General features: G+C 43.1%; 2 protein-coding genes across 2 annotated transcripts; both read right to left on the bottom strand.

Moving 5' to 3' along the window:
* Positions 1-207: 207 nt before the first annotated feature.
* ZC2HC1B (zinc finger C2HC-type containing 1B) lies at positions 208-8,497 on the bottom strand. Its single transcript, XM_072330863.1, has 8 exons — positions 8,297-8,497; positions 6,978-7,042; positions 4,820-4,939; positions 4,028-4,166; positions 2,153-2,277; positions 1,605-1,707; positions 907-985; positions 208-382 (listed from the first exon to the last, which is right to left on the bottom strand). Exons 1-8 carry the CDS (start codon positions 8,331-8,333, stop codon positions 358-360), a joined length of 693 nt encoding a protein of 230 aa, XP_072186964.1. The 5' UTR covers positions 8,334-8,497; the 3' UTR covers positions 208-357.
* Positions 8,498-8,606: 109 nt separating this feature from the next.
* Positions 8,607-17,007, bottom strand: LTV1 (LTV1 ribosome biogenesis factor). Its single transcript, XM_072330862.1, has 11 exons — positions 16,684-17,007; positions 16,377-16,508; positions 15,274-15,462; positions 15,013-15,100; positions 13,686-13,806; positions 12,901-13,150; positions 12,163-12,290; positions 11,132-11,265; positions 10,804-10,856; positions 10,175-10,375; positions 8,607-9,585 (listed from the first exon to the last, which is right to left on the bottom strand). Exons 1-11 carry the CDS (start codon positions 16,684-16,686, stop codon positions 9,472-9,474), a joined length of 1,413 nt encoding a protein of 470 aa, XP_072186963.1. The 5' UTR covers positions 16,687-17,007; the 3' UTR covers positions 8,607-9,471.
* Between the last annotated feature and the right edge of the window lie 1,618 nt (positions 17,008-18,625).

Here is an 18,625-nt window from a genome sequence, read left to right as displayed (position 1 = left end):
TCCACACATCCTTTGTGGACATCCTATTCCTGTGCTCCGTCACCCTCCCAAGAAAGAACACTTTCAGGTGATGATTTAATTAGATTTTGGCAGCTGGCACAGATAATCTCACAGCTTTTACAAGGACAGCATAGTAAGCTTTGTGACTGAGGGAAAAATAAAGGACAGTGAACTTCCATTCTTATCATATTTTTGTTTGTTTGTTTTAATTGGAGATGGTACCCATTGTGTTATTACCACTGCATCACAACATACTGAGCTGTAGCACTTGGGGTGGAAGAGGTGCTGGAGGATGACACTGTTAAGGCCCACAGTGCTTCGCAAACCACCTTAACGTGCTCCTGGCAGGCAGCTGCTCTATCTTCGGGTCTCTGTCTGCTGTCTGAAAGCAGCAACAAGCCACATACTGGTTACTTACACTGAAACACATAACGCCCTTTTAGCTAAGACAATTAAAGTAAAGCAATAACACATAAAAAGGCTTACTTTTAAATATTACCTTGGATGGCTAATCTCTTCCAATACTTCAGCACTGAGAACATACTCAGGATCTGCCACCTTACAGCAAGGAGGCCAGGGGCACTTCCTAACCTTTGCTTTGCTGATTAGTCCACCCACCTCCTGTTCTGTCCAGCCTGACATAGGTTGCACTGTTTGCAGTGGTGCCTGGACTCAGCCACGGTGCTACACAAAGATGCCTTCTCCCCAGGCCTTCCAGCCCAGAGGGTGAGGGCTAAACCCTGAGAATGGTGTTGGGCTCGATAGATGTCTGCTGATGGTCTGTGAGCCCTGCATGGTAACCCTAAGAGTTTGTACCCTGTTCGTATGGGAAATCTATATAGGGCACAGGAGAACATGAGACTTGCTCAAGATGCCTGTTGAAATAAATAAAAGAGCATTCCTTACCCAAATTCCCCGGCAGATTTTTTTCTGGGAGACACACCCAAAGGTTTTCTGCTTTTCTGCTGCGTTCCATGAGGAGTCTCTGCAGATTGTTATTTTAAAACGTTATTGGGCATCAAAAAATTCTAACGTACGTGAATACAAACTCCAGAAATATAAAGGTAGAAGATACTGACATATGAATACATTGAACTGCATTGATACACAAATAATAATGTCACAGAATCCTCAAGACTGCAGGAGACCTCTAAGAAAGAGGGAACTTGTCTCCCAGACAGCACACTTCAGGTTTATATCATCATAGTATCATAGTATCATAGTATCGTGCGAGTTGGAAGGGACCTTAGAGATCATCGAGTCCAACTCCCGGGATTCGAGCCCTCTAGTGTAGCAGAGCGGCAGTTTTACCCCTTGCGCCACAAGGGGGATTCGAACCCGGGCCCTCTGGTGTTGCAAGCGGCGGTTCTAACACCGTGCGCCACCGGGGGCACACAATATAGAAGCTTCTGTTTGAGAACGCCTTGAAAACGTTTGAGTAAAGGCTAAGTCCCTTCCTTGAACCTACTTGGAAACCTCTCTGCACGCAACTGATGCAATGGATTGGGATGATTTGTATTGCCATTTGATATCAGCAACAGCCATTTGGAGCTGATGGAGTCTGTTCTAAGGCAAGCAGAAATAGAGCTGCTTGAACTCCTTACCTGGAGTCGACTTTTCTGCATTATCAACCTTCTGTACCTTCTTCTCATGTGGTAACAGAGGTGTGACAGTTGTTTTTTTCCTCTGAGTCACTGGTTGCTTGCCCTAGGATGAGAGAATAAGATGCACAGTGTACGCCCAACTCTAGCAAGAAGATCACAGAGCCCTACAACTCTCCAAACTGCTGAAGCAGCGCTAGAAAAGAACAAGAAAAAGTACAGCTGCTCCCATTAGGATGCTGCTTTTAAGCCTAAAAAAATGACTTTTTCAAATAGCTCGTCATAAAAATCACTGCTCTCACAAAACACAATTGTTTGCATTATTATTATTAAAGCAAAAGAGGAGCTCACTGAAGAGGCTCCACCAATTAGCTCTGCTTTTCTGGTTCCCCAAAGACGCTCAGACCTTTGGCCTCGTGTTTTGCATTCAGGAAGTTTACCAACTTCCCTGGAAACCTTCAGTTAAATATTAATACAGGTTTTACTCCACATAGAGTATAATTTGGCAAATCTGTTTCAAGGACAACACAAGTGTGAACACGTTTGCTTACCACAGGCTGTTTGGTGATCTTAGCAGCAATGGCACGGCGAGCAGCTTGCTCTTCACAAAATTTGATGTGCTTTGTTGCTGCGGCCTCGTTGAATCTTCTCAAGCAGAATGGACACTGAATATAGTCTGATCATAGGAAAGGAACAGCTGGTGTCACAGATGTTGTAGCACAAGAAAGGATTTGCCCTACTTCACTGGAGTACCCAAGATGGCTCCATCATCTGGTGATCACAGCGAGCTCCCATCAAGAAAAGCCCTTAGGATCCTACAACACAAGCTTATGGCATTAACTCTGCAAATCGCTATCGGAAGGAAATCCCTGGGCATTACTAAGAGCAAATTAAAATATTTCAAGACTACATTTTAAGCACAGTCATCAACACTTCTATTTATTTCAGTGAAATGCATTTCCTTTGGACACTGTTTAAAATGCTGCTTAAGAGGCTGTCCCAGTCAGCTAAGGGCTACCAAAGAGCCAGGTTTCTAGGTGTGAAATAGTACTGCAAAGAACACACAGTGGTGCTTCCTAGAGTCACATAAGGCAGTGCTATAGCTCGGATTCCCCCTTGCATTTAGCACTGGTCCTGCCCTACTCCTTTCAATAAATGATTGGTGCTCAGGGTCAGCATTCTTTCAGCTCAACACAACTGCGCTCTGCCCAAGCACTGCACTTGTCAACGCAAACTCCCAGCAGTGGGAACTGGTGCACCAGGGTTGGGATCTATATGGAGGAGGAAGAGAGGAAATGGGAACCTCTCTCCTCCCCACCATACGTGCTCTTTCTCTCCAGCCCTGAACTACTGGGTATACATCCCCACCACGTCCCTCAGCAATTGGCCTTCCCCCACTCCCTTTCTCCACAACTCCCCCAGCTCTTGCATAACTCTGGTTACCCAAGAGAGAGAAGGAAAGGAAGGGGTTTGATCTTAGAGCTGGTGGAGTCAGATGAGAAATAACAGAGCAATTAAGGTATTCAACAGTGGAAGTTCAGAGAAGAGCTTGACCCCAATCAGGGAGAGAAAACACGTCCTGCTGCTTATACTGCATTGCTGACATCTACAAGAGGAGGAACGCTGGAGTCCTCACAGCTGGTTTTGGTATCAGTCACGAACTCCTAGTCTGTAAGGGAGATGAGAGAGTCCTCCCTCCCTCTTCCTTTACAGCTCAGGAGGGACTCCGCAGAGACCCTTTCCAGGATTCCTCTTACATTTCATAAATCATCTATCATGAGGAACATTGGCTGTACGTTTCTGGATCTGTAACTTCTAACGCAGTGAGCTCTGTGCAGAGACCACACCTGCTATTAGGAGCAAAAGCAGTCACGTTTTCTAAATGACTTCCCCCCGTGGCACAGCCAGGGTGTGGAAGTGGATAGTGGAAAAGCTATCACATGGCAGCAGAAGCCTGCGTGCACTACATTCGCTCTGAGTGGTGAGGAGACGTGTTTCACACTTTGTCACACAACGGTACCATTTGCAGTAAACAGACATCCCAGCTCTCTGCCCAAAGCACTTGGCTCTGAACTTGCCAACTTTATAAGTCACGAAAGGACAGTTATCTTTCTCTTTCTCCCCGCTTCCTCTTCTCTGCACTGTTCCTCAAGCCAAGAAACACAGAAGAAAAAAAACAGAGTATGGAAGGAATCAGTGTTCATATGGTGCTGTGCAGAGAGGTACAAAACTGAAGTCCAGCTGTGAATAATAAGAGCTCATCATAGAATCACAAGGTTGGAAAGGGCTTCAAGATCATCTAGTCCAACCGTTCTCCCATTACTGTTGCTACAACAAGCCACTAAACCATATCTCATAGCTCCTCATCCAGATGCTTTGCTAGAAGTCAGTACAAGATCAAGAATAGAAGAAAATGAGCCACAAACCTGGATTGATGCTTGGTGGGGGGGGAGGTGGAAGAGGACGGCCTTCTTGCATAGCTTTCGTCACTGCTTTGGCTGATTGAATGGCATTAATGAAATCCGCATGGTGCTGCCTCCAGTTAGATTTCTTCACTGGCTGATTCTGCAAAGGAAATTTAGGAAGACACAAACTATATTTGCTTCCTGTGAGGGACAAAGGAATGTCTTCACGTGAGTGTCCTCCCTTTCCAAGAGAAACATTACCAACAAAATAAACTTTCTGTTTTTTGTCAAAGGCACAGGAAAGCTGAAGTAGCCTTCTGACACCTATTAACAGCAGCAGCAGATGGAAGAACAAAACACTCCAACAAGAACACTCTGGTTGTGGCAGACCAAAGGGTGCATTAGAGGGAATAGGAAAGATACTACGACCACCATCATTTTCAGTAATTTGTTATATCTAGGTAAAACTACACACACGTCTTCCCCTCCTCCTCCTCATCATCACATAACCTTGAAGAGGAGGCTGTCAGACACTTGCACAGTACTTAAAATACACAAAGGGACATCTCCTAGGGAAGCTGAGACACTTGGTGCCCAGAGTAGTCATGGTACCTGCAGGTTTGGCTTCTGGGCTGGGAAATATTCTCCAAGACCAGCAGCACAGAAGCAGGGGGAGGAAAGAACTTGGCACTGAGTCAAGAACATATGCAAGAGTCATCCGCAACATCCAGGCTTTGTCCGGGGAGGAAACAATCACCTTACCAAATGAAAGGCTTCAAACAGAGATAACGTGTGCTCCAACATTAACCATACCTTCAGCAGGGGCTGCCTCTTCACAGTTCCGATATCTGTTCCCTGCAGTCTCTGCTTAAAAGAATTGAAGGGCTTGCGCTTCTTGTTGAAGACTTTCTTGCAAATGGGCTCGTGTCTCATCTGGGATGCAAAAAAAAGTTTGTCATAAAAAAAATAACAAAAACCAAAACAACTGTGTACAGCTGCAGTTTCTCATGCCCAGAGTCATGCTGGGGGACGGCAGGAAAAAGCACTTGCAAGGATCAGGTTGGGGCTGCTCACAATCCCAGTCTCACTGGACTTTTTCCTTGGCCTCGCCACATTCAGTTTCCTTTCTTTTTTGGTTTAGAGGGAGAACAGACTGCTCCTGTTCAAAGGGCTGATGTTTATATTACTAGTCCATTGAGTTTAGATAAGTATTCCAGACTCAGTGCTCCACTGGCAAACAACAGCCCTGTTCATCCCATCAGCACAGCCAGAGTAGTGACAGCCTCGGGCTGAAAGGGAGCAGCTGTGTAACAGCTCACAGTAACCTGACAGCTCAGAGTGAGGAGTATCATCTGTGCCCGAAAGCACACAGGGCTTCTAAGTGGAGATATCCAGGGTTCGGTGCGTGGGAGACACACACCAAACAACAAAGAAGGGCTTAAGATTCAGAAGCGGCACAGCGTTTTAGCCACAACCTGACCCATCTGCAACAGCATGCCCAGTTTTATCTTTATGAGGAATGCAGTGAGAGTGAGGACACAACTACATCCTTACTCCTGCGCTGTGGCTTACACCCATTTGAGCCATCTGCAGCTAGCCCATTAGAGACCCCTTTCCAAACTTCCTTTACTCAGTCTCCTTTCCCAGCTCTCAGTCATTCTTCTTTATCGTTTCACTAATTTCCCTATGCTGTCCCCTCACCCACTTTTTCCTGTGTCGTTTGAGTTACACCACTGTCTGACCAATGTATGTCAGTATCAGCCCTGCTGGGCCAGGAATTTCCTCTTTTTATCACGATACACCCTTCTAAATTCTCATTTCCCCTTGAACCTTTCTACTCATGTGCTTCAAGTCCTTCTCTTCTGTTTCTAGCAATGTTTGACAGCAAACTCAAGAGAAGTAACCCCCTGCAGGGCACACAGGATGGCAGATACCTGGGCTTTGCTCACTGATGAGCTCACCAGCCCGTACCACCAAGAACAGAAAGGCATTGCAGGGCTTGTACCACACGAGTCCTAGAGATGAGAAAACTCCCTTCCTGACTCCAAAACAGACATAGCTGTCTAATCAAACAAATACCAGAGCATCACAGAACAGGACATCTGTTGGACAGGACATCTGAGGACACAGTCCAACAAAGCAGGTTCCCCAGGGCAGGTTGCTAATTTGATAGATCAGATCATCGTGTTGGTCACACATCTGATCTAAGATATCAGACATCGAACTGCCAATTCCACCTTTGTCTCAGCACTCACAATTGCTCGGTTCTGCCACTTCCCATCCCCTCTTTTTCCTTCTGCTAGTTCAGGTTTTAGTTATACCTCAGCATTGAGCCGAGGAGGGCTGCAGGCAGAGCCAACCCTTTCAGAAAAACTCTGCAGTTGTGTTGTTTCAGGCAAAGGGCAAAGCCACCCATTTAGTCTGTAATCCAGGGATCAGAGGGGGCAGCAGGAATCTTTTCATTCACTTCAGCAGGCTTTGGAACTGAGCCTGCTGCCTGCATTAGGTTGTCAAAGGGATCGCTTATTGGATGGTTTATTAGCCTGTTTCTCCCAGGAACCCTAAAATAACTAACCCTGTCTTGAGACCTGGAGCACAAAGGAAGCTTCAGGTGGCAGGATGTGACACAAGTCAGTGATTTATGTCCCAACAGGAGAGAATACGTTATTTCAAATGTGACATGGTTGAATCTAAATGATCATTATGGTTCTTTTTAACCCAGGCTATTCTACGATTCTATGACGCAGAGCAAGAATCAGCTTTGGAGAAGCAGATAACGTGCAGTCTTGTGCTAGGTCACAGTATTTTTATGAACATTCACCTATTCTCTAATCAGGCCTACCAAGGAAAGCAGTTGTTAGATCATTTGCTGTTAAACACACATTCAACCCATCTCTCCTCCTTCCCCAGTGCCCACCCCACTCAGATAACCGCACTGACACCCCCATTGAAAAGAAAGGCATAGTTTTACCAGAACATCTTGTGCAAACTGTCTTCCACAGATTCTACAAGGTACCAAATCTTGACTCCCGGCGGCTGTATAAAATTCAAACCAACAGTGTGAGTCACACGGCACAGGACTGCTGGACTACACTACAACCCACGGTCACACCGAGCCCTTAGTCTGCTGGGATCTGTTATCTTGTTGTCAGGAAAGGACCTCTGCAGTCATGAGCCTTCTTACAGAACCACTTTATTTCTCCCACTCCTACAAAGCACCAGCTTTCTTTACTCCGAGAGACACTTTTTGTTCTCCACATGCCTGCTAATAAGGCATCTCCTTTCATAATGAGATCCTAAGCAGGAGAGGAGAGGGGATGAAGGCAAAGCACTTAAGTCATTGCTGTATGAACTCTGGGAGGAACACGAAGCGCAGGTGATTTGCACCCAGGCTTCTTTCATTTTCCATGTCATCAAGTAATGGCAGCAAAAGGCTTCACCATTCTGCAAGCCAGATGGCATCACACTGAGTATGAAAGCGCCTTCATTCTTAAGACAGAATGTTGCCATGAGGTGCTTAGCAGTGCTCAGCTCTTACCTTGCAAATGCAATCTGCTAGGGGGCCCTGCTTTTAAATCAGTCACTTTTTGTCAAAAATAAATCAGAGTTAGACAGGAGGCAGTTCAGTTACTCCAGTACTACTAAACACATTCTCATTTCAGGGCAGGGATGTTTCTTGCATTAAGCAAAAACAGCTTTCAGAAATATTTGACCGTAACAAAGAGCCCTATTCACAAGACTTGTAATCTACAGAGGGAAAGTCATCTACATTTAAGCATTCCTTACCTGCTTTGGATGAAACAAAAGGGATCTTTGTATTGCTGAGCAGGAGCATATGTGTAACTGCTTTTGTTACCTCTTCATTCAGATATTACCCCACTCCAAGGCACAGAGAAAAGCTATTACGGTATCACACCCATTAGAGAGGAACAAAAGCAATCCTGTAACTTCTCACCTTCATTCTATTACCTGTTTAAATTGCACTCCACTTTTGTTTCCAAGAAACACCTTTCTGTGTGTCTGTGCTCACTCTAGGCTATACTCTTTCAAGTGTCACCCTTTGCCTGTCCCATCTCTTCCTGTTTGTGTCCCCTCAAAGTTTATTCTTTCAAAGACTGTCATTCAATCGGCAGCGGGAAGGCAGGACAAATGACAGTAAACGACACTTGACTGGTGCCTTTAGACACATTCAGCAGCAGGTAAAGATCACAAGCACTGCCTGGCGTAGATCAGTTATAGTAAATCGCAAAATTACATTCCACACAAACCACTCAAGTGCCTGTTACTCACTTGTTTCATTTAGTTCCTGTGCTGGTATCTGGCTCATCTTACTGTGATGGTTTCTCAAATGGACTCTTCAGCACTACGGTCAGGAGTCATGAGCAACAGGTGGTCAGCCTTCATCATTCAGAAGGCCAAAGCTTATAGCTGCTCCAAGCTACCACATGTCACAATTAACAATTATGACACAAGCAGACCCCGCTTAAGCACCTGAAACACATGAAAACCAGTACAGATACAAGCCAAAGGAAAACCCCCAAAGCTTTCCTAATGTAACAGCTGATGTCTACTCGTTCAACAAAACTTGAATACACTTATAATCTTGATGTGAGTACTGTATTCATACATCAGCCTTCTAAGCAGCCATGAAGAGACCTGTGGATGCATCTGTTCATTCAATTAACCAAAAATGTGTTACTTTATCAACTAAAATACACTGCAAAAGCTTTTCCCTCCAGTATAAGCAAGTATTAAGCCTTCCTGTTATCTTGTCACCACCTAGTGTTCATATAATAGAGGAACATTCCAGATACTTTGTAGTAGTCAGTCCGCTCTACTGTTTTGGTTCCCCCGTTCCTTGCCAGTAAAATGGGCTGCCTTCTCACTCAAAGGCAAACATTCAGCTCTAAAAATCAAGGGAGAGCTTTTTAGACACCTCTGCTTGCAAAAGGTTACTTTATACCTTTCATAACATTTACACAGACAATAAAGAACCAGCCCAGGAAAGAACTAAGGAGTGGGTGAAAACTCAATTCATTTCCAAAACTCTGCTATATCAAGGCACTATATTTAATGGCCAATGTAAGGGAGAGACACGCAGATACACCGCTCTGTACAAACTCGACTAATTTAATAGAAGAATCAGATCAAATCTGCAGGATTCTCGGAAGTGCTGATTGCACCCAACACATACGGCACCTTCTGCTCAATGACATTGATAAGAAAAATATATTGTAAAATTTTCATACAGTTCTAGGCAATACAAGTTTGCAGCAGTTGCCATGACACTCATGAAAGAGGTGTTCATTCATTACTTCAGGTATAACTTCAGAAAGAATGACAAGTCAGATATTGCTGTTACCACGTCCCATTAACCCCCTTTGTGTGTGCCTGGCAAGTCTTATCAGCAATTCCCTTCTCAGTACAGATGAAATCAATGTTTCCACAACGACAGTTCCTGAATTTCAAGACAGCTTCAGTCCTTGCATGTTTTGTTTCAGATTGAGCAACTCTTTTTCTTGCCTTGTTTTCTCCAGTTTGAAGGCCATCTTGTTGGCTTTCTTCTCCATTCTGCGTTCCTGTGCATGTGAACAGTCACAAGTTTATGAAACAGAAACCACTGTAACTAATGCTGATGGATCATGAAAAGAGAAGACACCATCATTTCACTTGCAGCCTTAACTCTTGTACAACTCTTAAATCTGACTACATCCAGAATTATTGTCTTTAATTAGCTGAAGCTCCTAATATGCTGATAATCTCTGGTGCTGAATAAAACCACCAGTTATTGATGTGGCTGATTAGCTTTTCCATGGCTTTTTCTTTGGAGACTTTTTACTTTGTATGGTTTGAAATACTGTTACTATTATCATTGCTTCCCTAGGTAACACTGAATACAAATGCTCCTTTAAGTTACCCCTGTGATAGTGCCCATAGTAACACCCAGAACCTCCACATAGGAAATGAGGAGTGCAGAATCATTAAATAAATAAATTAGAAAGTTAGCATTAAGTACTAATAATTACTCCTTTTGGACCACAAAGCTTTGTCCGTTCATTTCTAAATACAAAATTAAATGGGTTTTAATATGTTCCTACTATACAAGATAGAATCCAAACAATTCCAGAATGGAGTTTTTTCCCGGGCTTTATTTAAAGTAAGTCATACCTTCCTCTCCTCTTTTATTGCCTGCTTCCTGGCTTTGCGATCCTCTTTGCTCTCATTTTTGGAACGGGGCTGTGTGGATGCTCTTGGCAGGTCACTGTCATTAATCATCTGCATGCGTTCAACCTGCTTAGCAGTAAGACCTTTCTGAGGCAGGACGTGCAGAGGAATTCCAGTCTTCAAGGAAATTTTTATTGGTTTTGGCTAAAACAGACAGTGCACACAATACGTATTAATGGTCCCTAGCTTCCCCTCCAGGAAGTGCAGATTGCACTGCCTCATCTGCACAGAATAACAATAGCAGATTCAGATGAGACAGTAACAAACACTCTTACATATTCTTCCCTCAAAAAGATGCACGTTAATCTCAAAGTAAAAATCAAACACCTGCAAGCACTATACGTCCCCTGGAACAACAAAAAATGTTTTCTCCCTTTATTTAATACTACTGAAAATTGGATGTAGGCAGGCTCTTGACATTGCCTTCATAAGGCTTCAAGAAGAAAGTTCCCTTTAAAACCATGCGTGCCTGGCACATCGCCTTTGAATAGTCATCCACTGAGACAATAACCACTGCTCTCTCAAGTTCTCCTAAGCCACACTGTTACTTTGAATAGTATCAATGCTTTTACCTTTGATGGCTCCTCGATGAGCTTTGGGTGATTATATAAGTTTGAATATGTACCTAGGTCACACAGATAAAAAAAAAAAAAGTAAAGAAAAACTTGCAAATAAAAATTAGACACATTTTTTATGATTCATGGCATTAGAAATTGAATAGAGAAAAATGCAAGAATTATGTAATCTACACAAAGGGAGTAGTTTTACCTCACAGTCATTCCTGTTATTATGCTTCAGAAGCATAAACCTGGAAGTACAGCTAGGAAAGTGCCAAGGTACTTTCATTTATTCTCATTTACTTTGAAGTACTAAGAGCGAACAAGAACTCCAAACACTTACTCAAAATGGATTCGCAATCCCACTTTTCTTTTGGTTCCTCAACAACCAGAGCTACTATTTCTTCTTTTTCTTCATCACTGTCTTCATTTGCAGGAGCGTCTTCAAACGGTTCAAGAGTATCCAATTTCACACAACTTTGAAGGAAAAAAATAAGGTTCATCTTTTCTTGGAAATAATTATGTAAAACAAATCTCCCCTCAGTAAAACCTTAAACCAAAAGAAAACCGCTCCCATTACAAGCTGCTACAAGCGGAAGCACTGCCACTAAAAAGTAAAGCTTGAGCGCCAGAAACAGATTACAAAGTAATTATTTCTGTATCCCAAAAGTATCTGGCACACAATATTTGTGACTGGAGGGCAGGAAGAGAATATTTTGAGCACATAAGCACTAGAGGCAATTATGTACTCTTGACTGTTCATACCTCACTACAAGGAACATGCCACCGTACATTTCAATCAGGAAACAGAAGGCTGATGGGTGGATATCTAGACACTTAACTCTGAGATAGTATCGCTTGTTTTAAGAGGGAGAGAATACACTCTGTAAATTCAATACATTGGCGTGGGGTTGCTTTATAAGCTCTGATTTTGTCTGTGCTCCAATTGCACAGCGGCCTTTGAGTCTGTAATCACATAACTAGGCACACAGTGGAATCACCTGCATATCAGCAGTGAAACAATTCCCTTGGCTACAGAGTCTTTTCAAAACAGAGTTAAATTATAAGGAGAAATGTATGTTGCACTAAAAAGGAAAAGAGAAAAACACCTCTGGACATTACTTATACGAGTTATAATTATAAAAAGAACACAATGTAATATAAAGCAGCAAAATGTCTGCACTTAATTTTAATCATATCCCAACAAGACTGACAGTCAGTCACATACAGAAGGGAGAACACGCCAATCAAACTGTTTTTATTGTGAGAGGTAATCTTCACGTCCATGAACTGGAAATAACACACTCAAACTTTTGGCATAAAGGCATGGTGACATAATTATGTATGTATAACAGTGTATCTGAGAGTACGTACTTCTTTGCTTTCTCTTTGTAGTAATCACTCAAGACCTCCTCCAACCGAGTGTTGTCTGTGTTAATATAGCCTTCTAATTCCACATTATCCAAGGCTCCGATTTCATCTTCATCAAACTGTTCAAAAAACTAAATAAAGAAGTGGATATCTTAATTAGATCACACTTGGTGTCCAACTCTGTGACAGCGTAAAGCTTTACACATATATATATAAGAAAGCTTTACATGATTTACTGCGTAGAATGGAGCTTCTAGAATGGAGATGGTTGAATCGCCATCCCTGGATGTGTTTAAGAGCTGTTTGGATGTGGTACTCATGGATATGATTTAGCAGAGGGTTGTTAGAGTTAGGGTACTATGGTTAGGCTGTGGTTGGACTTGATGATCTTTGAGGTCTTTTCCAGCCTGGGTAATTCTTTGATTCTATGATTCTCAGAGAAGTGTTACACCAACTGTGAATGTTCATTATAGTCCTCGGAATAATTTAACTAAATGATACCAAAGTTAGAACTTTTAATAATCAGTTAACACTGTAGCCTAATTTAACACAACATGCTTAGCACACACAGCATTAAATGCCAAGTGTGTGCAGATAACAGCTGTTTGGCACCCTAACTACCAAAGGCAGGAAGGATTTGCACACACATACAGTTCAGCACCTCATGAGATGAACCAAAGGACAAAGAAAGAAGCCTCTAGCACCCTTTTGCACGAAGGTCACATTCTTGAGCTGCCTTACCTTCTCAAATCTGTCATCCAAGAGGGTTAACTGTTCATTCCTTCTCATTACTGAAGATGTCATAGAATATTCTGTGAAACGACTCCTGGTTTCTTCCTGCATAAAAAGGAACTCTCTTCCCTGGCCATTAACCCCATCATTTGACAAAGGGCCTTCTGAATCATAATCTTCACCGTCACTACAACTATCCTTTTCATCACTATCATCCTCCATGTCTTCCCATTCATCTTCATCCTCAGCATCTGATCTCCTGAATAGAATAACAAAACAGCTTAGAACAATCTGACACAACTGCCTAAAAACTGAAAATGATTCTGATAGCTGCTGGATCACACACCTGCACACTGACAGCAAGGATGTGTTTACAGTCTGCTGTGTTTGTCAAAGTGGAAAAACACCAGACTCTTAAATAGTAAATGTGGTAAAACTGATCACTGCATTTTATCTTTCATAGCATTCTACAAAACAGGAAAAAATCACATGCACCGTGGCAATATGCATTTCCAAGACCTTCAGAAACGCTTCACAAGTAGTGATGTTGATGAATACTCAATTTGTATGGTCAAGGCAGCAAACAAAACCCATCTCTCGTCTTGGATAATTCATGTAAACTTGATTATTGTTATTTTTTTTAAGCCACCACCCATGTAACACATACCTTTGACATAAACATATTAAGCCTGAAACATGAAACCACTCTCGCTTCCTACAACAACATGCAAAATAACACACAGCAATACTATTATTCATTTGTGACACAAGCAGTTCCACAAAGCTTTACGTACCCCTCCGTCTGTTTGTTTGCTTGCAGAACAAAATCATCGTCCAGAACATTTTCTGGATTATCAAAGTCAAAATCATCATCAAGAGCTGCAACAATATCAGGGTCAAAATCCAGCCGTGGTCCTGGAGAGAGGAAAAGAAACAACTTAAATATGTAAGTTGCTGTGACATCCCAAAGCTACCTTCCTTGATAAAAAGCCATTCAATTTGACTAGCGGTCACGAGTTTCCTCCAGTTATGTTGGTAGATTTGATACAAATTAACTAGTAAATCATCAGCCTCTTGCCCATTTTCCTCATCCAGAAAAGAACGTTCCCCAAGATGCCTTAGGCGTGCAAAAATGTACTTGAATCTGTTTTAACACATTGCTTAGAATATTACCTGATAGAACAAGGGGAAATGGTTTCAAGCTCAAGGAGGGTAGATTTAAGTTAGATAGAAGGAAAAAAAAACTTTCACAGTGAGGGCGGTGAGGCACTGGAACACATTGCCCTGAGATGTGTTTGATGCCCACCCCTGCAGACTCTTGAGGTGAAGCCGGATCAGGCCCTGGGCAACCTGCTGTAGCTGTGGTGTGCCTGCTCATTGCAGGGGAGATGGACCGGATGGCCCTCAGAGATCCTTTCCAACTCTAAGGATTTTATTACTCTGATTACAGAACAGGAATGATCCAAGTTACAGTGCTGTATGATCAGCTGCCAGCTCTAGCTCCCAGACTCTCACATTTTCCACACTGCAGCAGGGAAACGCTTCCGTAGCTAGCAAAAGTATCTCTAGCACCCTGCTGTCAGGACACAGAACTATAAACTTCAAGTACTATTACAAAAAACAACAACCTAAGATAACTTGAATGTTTAGTCCAGTTCAAACATAGGCACACAAAGAGCACTCTTTTAACACTGAAATTAAGCTGATGAAGGAAAGTAAAAGTATTTCAGCAACTGCAAAGAGAAATTCTGAGAATGAAAATCAAGTTACACATTTGCATTCAAACTGATGGAGTCATAAATCAATATTACCGACAGAATATCATTAGTAGTGTAAGACGCCTTCCCCTATTATTAATTTCTATGTGCTAGATAATAGCAATAACTCGTGGTCTTTTTCCTCCCTCTGTGCAATGCTTAAAAGCAATTACTACTGACTGATAGAAGGAGGTCTCAAACAGAAACACAGGTCTGATTCAGATCATCCTTGTTATCTGCTCTCGAGTCTGTTCTAAACAAAACAAAACAAAAAGAACTACTGCTTTGATTACAGTGCTGTTAATTACTGAATATTACCTACACAGCAACGCCTGTTACAGAAAGGTACAGGACTTTATGGTACCTGAAACAGGAGCTGCTTTATTTAGCAGGCCCACATTCTCTTCAAATTCAGTGGCAAATACTGAGGAAGGCAACTTGATAGATGGAGCCTAAAACAAACAAACAAAAACGTTAAAAGTGACTGACAGGCAGTTACATGCTTTACTGCTTGAAACTACTCAATGATTTTCCATTCCAACACGATCCAGTGTCATGAAATTCCACAGGTTACACCAGCAACTACAAACATCCCTACCTCTGTATCAGCGAAGATACTACTTACAGCAATTCGTTCAATTTCATCCTCTATGTGACCCTCATTTGTGATGACAATTCTGCTTTGCTGTCCACGGAAAGAAGGGACAAGCTCAGAAGGGCCAGATGCTTCTTTCAGATGCTGCAAATAGTCATAGTCATCATCAAAAAAGACTCCATATTTCCGCTGCTCCTCCCTCCTCCGCTCCTCATGACCCTTGGAATTGGAAGGAAAAAAATACAGGCAATTATTTAAGTCCATTTAAAACTCAGTAAAAATAGAAGTAAGGTCTCCATTGACAACACCTAAACTCATAATAAGGAGCATAAAAAACAACAAAAGACCAACAGCCTACTATTCCCCTGCTGAAAACAGCTTTTGGAAAAGAACCACTTTAAGAGATAGTAATCAAATTAGGCTCAATGTATGCATGAACACGTACTGAGAAGGAAACCCTTGAGAAAGTACTGGCTCACTCACATTAAAAACAAGTAATAGGAGCAACATAACTAGTACCTAAATTAACTGGACCGCTATGAAAGCACTCAACAATCTGCAATCAGCTTTTAAAATTCTCAGCATTAAACACAAGTGTACGCAATCAGAAATGATACTCTTCTACAGTTTGGCTCACATTACACCAACCCTATGGCAAACTGCACGGCCTTCTCTTGGTACTCCAATGCACAGTAAATTACAATTCTGTAAACACTGGATTGCAGTCTGAGCAGAAAATTAAATAGCTTTTTCCATAAACAGCAAGACTAATAAATCTGCCTTCCCCCCCCCCCCCAGGACTGCTCACAGAATGGCTTCAATTGAAAGAGATCTTAAAGATCACCCAGCCCCAACTCACTGGCCATGGACAGGTTTTCCAGCCCACCAGTTCAGCTGCCCAGAGCACGTCCAAGCTGGCCTTGCACACCTCCAGGGATGGGGCACCACAGCCTCTCTGGGCAGCCCGTGCCAGTGCCTCACCAAGCTCTGAGGAAAGATTTTCCTCCTAATGCCTAAGCTAAAGCTTCCCTCTTTTTGTTTAAAACTATTCCAAGCGTGACTGCATGCCGTCATCTTTCATGCTCTGCTTTGGAACCGTCAGGCTGCATGTCGCTTTTCTCCCTTGCACTTACCCTCTGTGCAGGCAGCAGGACCCTCTGCGGGGCCGTATCATCAGCAGCGAGGGGATCCCTCTGGCTTCTGTGCACTAAGTGAAACGTTACCGCCTTCTTCTTCTCTATGAAGGGCTTCTTCTTCTTGTGAGGCTGCAAAGAGACGCTTGGCGAATCATTAAGAAGAAACGACAGATGAAACGCATCCGGAAAGAACCTTCTGCTCGTGCTCCGCTGCCGCACCCCGCACACCCGAGGCTGTCCCGCACCGCACGGGATGGGCGCTAAGGAGCTGCCGCCCCCCACCCCACAGCGACCACCGTCTCACCATGGCGCAAACACCACAACCGCACCGCCAGCTCCACGCACGCTCACACGGCCCGGCCCCACACGGGACGGCCGCGGCGTGAGTGAGGGGAGCAACCACTGGCCGCAGGGGGATGACATGGAGCCGTCGTTCCAAAGGGTACTTTTATTCTTTAGTAAGAATTGTAACGAGCTCGCTTGCAATACGACTTCATTTAAATAGAGAGGCGGGTTCTAAGAACGCACGTAGGCTGTTTCTCCGCCACTCCACGAGACGCATCTCCCACTCCCTCCCCTACACAACGGAGATGGTCCATCCCGCCGGCAATGGCGGAAAGGGGCGGTCACAGGGCACGGCGGCCATAGGGCACGGCGCAGGCGCAGTGGCGAGATACCATGACGGGGCGGAGCAGGATGGCGGCCCGGGGGAGTCCGTAGCGACAAATGGAAACTGATGTTGGAAACTGAGACATAATCGTTTCTAAACCATCCGTTCCACCTGTCGTGCTTTCCAATATACCCGTGTGTACCTGACAGCCGTCTCGGCTCCCGTTGGCGCAGCGCTCCCCACACGTCGCTAGGTGTCCCCAGCGCCCCGCCTGCCCCACGCTGGGCTACGGAACGGGGTCATTTACTTGCTAGGGAGCCAAGAACAGAATAGTACCTGTAAAGATTTTCTGAACAGTTTTATTGAGGTTATTTGCTTCATTACGTATTTCTATATATTTATATACACAGTCACACGTATCTATAGTGGAAACAGCTAAACATTTGTCTAAGGCACTTGGAACTGTGCACAGCAGAGTATCCTACAGTACTGTACAACTAGGCAGCACACAATTGTATTTTTCTTCTTAAATAAAAACACCACAGAACAAGCACAATATATCACCGCTGTGAAAAAAAAAAAAAAACCCACATAATACATGTTCTATTTTTCAGATATCAATATCAGAATAAACCTGTGTGTGTGTGTACAGGTACATGCTACAGTACAGCAGCCGTAATTAATTCATAGCTTTTCCAGTTATTTACATTCACAGCTATCAATACACGTGTGCAATGTCAGACACTTCCAGCCATGTCTTTATAGGTATCGTATTCGATCATTCTAAGTCACGCTGCTAAAATACAAGTGAATGCGTTTGGTTTTTAATTGTATGAAATGCTCACTGCATAATGCTCAGCACTGAGCAGGGCCCTGTCCCTCAGCTCTGCCACAGAAAACAGAAGTTCTTTGAAGTCTTGTGTCTGAAGTACAGTTGGGTCTATGAAGCAGGTCATGTTAATACTGCCAGGATTTATTCAGAGTGAAAGCGGTTGGACATGGTGTTCTTTATAGGCCCAATCCAACCAAACCTATTCCATTCCATTCCATTCCATTCCATTCCATTCCATTCCATTCCATTCCATTCCATTCCATTCCATTCCATTCCATTCCATTCTTTGAAAAACCGGAAAGGAACAGCAACTTGTTCCATCTCCACACCCTTCCCACCCCTATTCACACAAAAGCCCACTGAAACAACCAATTGATATCTTTTTGTTTTGTTTAAAATCGTACCAGCTAAATCAGTTGTCCAAAACACAGTATTTCTTTAATCCCCAAATTTATACAAGTCTACAAATCAGCGTACCACCACACAAGGTAGTGAAAGGAAGAAAAGATACGTTCAGCAACGTTTTACTATATCATAACAATGATCAAATACGGTTAAATTTGACATGGTATCACAAGACTTTTTATATAAAGAATCAGGGATTGAAGAAGAGAATACCAAGAATACCATTAATTTCTTTGTTCCTATCCAATGCAATATCCAGCTTCTAGAAAACAATGAAATATTGGTGAAGTGCTGTACCCACTTCACATAAGCTCTGTTTCCAATAAAATCTCAAAATGAAATGGGAGCACTGATAAAAACAAATCCTTTTTGTTTATTTATTTATTTATTCAGATTTCT

This window comes from Excalfactoria chinensis, chromosome 3 (assembly GCF_039878825.1).
Source record: "Excalfactoria chinensis isolate bCotChi1 chromosome 3, bCotChi1.hap2, whole genome shotgun sequence".
NCBI classification, from domain to species: Eukaryota; Metazoa; Chordata; class Aves; order Galliformes; family Phasianidae; genus Excalfactoria; species Excalfactoria chinensis.
The sequence above is the reverse complement of the archived record's forward strand: the minus strand, read 5'-3'. Positions and strand labels throughout refer to the sequence as shown.

What these genes read in the sequence shown, in the direction of transcription:
- LTV1 (XM_072330862.1), bottom strand. An exon ending in TACAAAGAGAAAGCAAAGAA is followed by an intron (nt 11,266 to 12,162) that starts GTACGTACTCTC and finishes TTTCCTTCAAAG; the next exon opens with TTGTGTGAAATTGGATACTC. An exon ending in TCATCGAGGAGCCATCAAAG is followed by an intron (nt 10,376 to 10,803) that starts GTAAAAGCATTG and finishes TGTCTGTTTTAG; the next exon opens with CCAAAACCAATAAAAATTTC.
- ZC2HC1B (XM_072330863.1), bottom strand. Translation starts at nt 8,333, where the DNA reads ATGAGCCAGATACCAGCACAGGAACTAAATGAAACAA. An exon ending in AGTTTGCACAAGATGTTCTG is followed by an intron (nt 4,940 to 6,977) that starts GTAAAACTATGC and finishes TTTGCATCCCAG; the next exon opens with ATGAGACACGAGCCCATTTG. An exon ending in AGAGGCAGCCCCTGCTGAAG is followed by an intron (nt 4,167 to 4,819) that starts GTATGGTTAATG and finishes TTTCCTTTGCAG; the next exon opens with AATCAGCCAGTGAAGAAATC.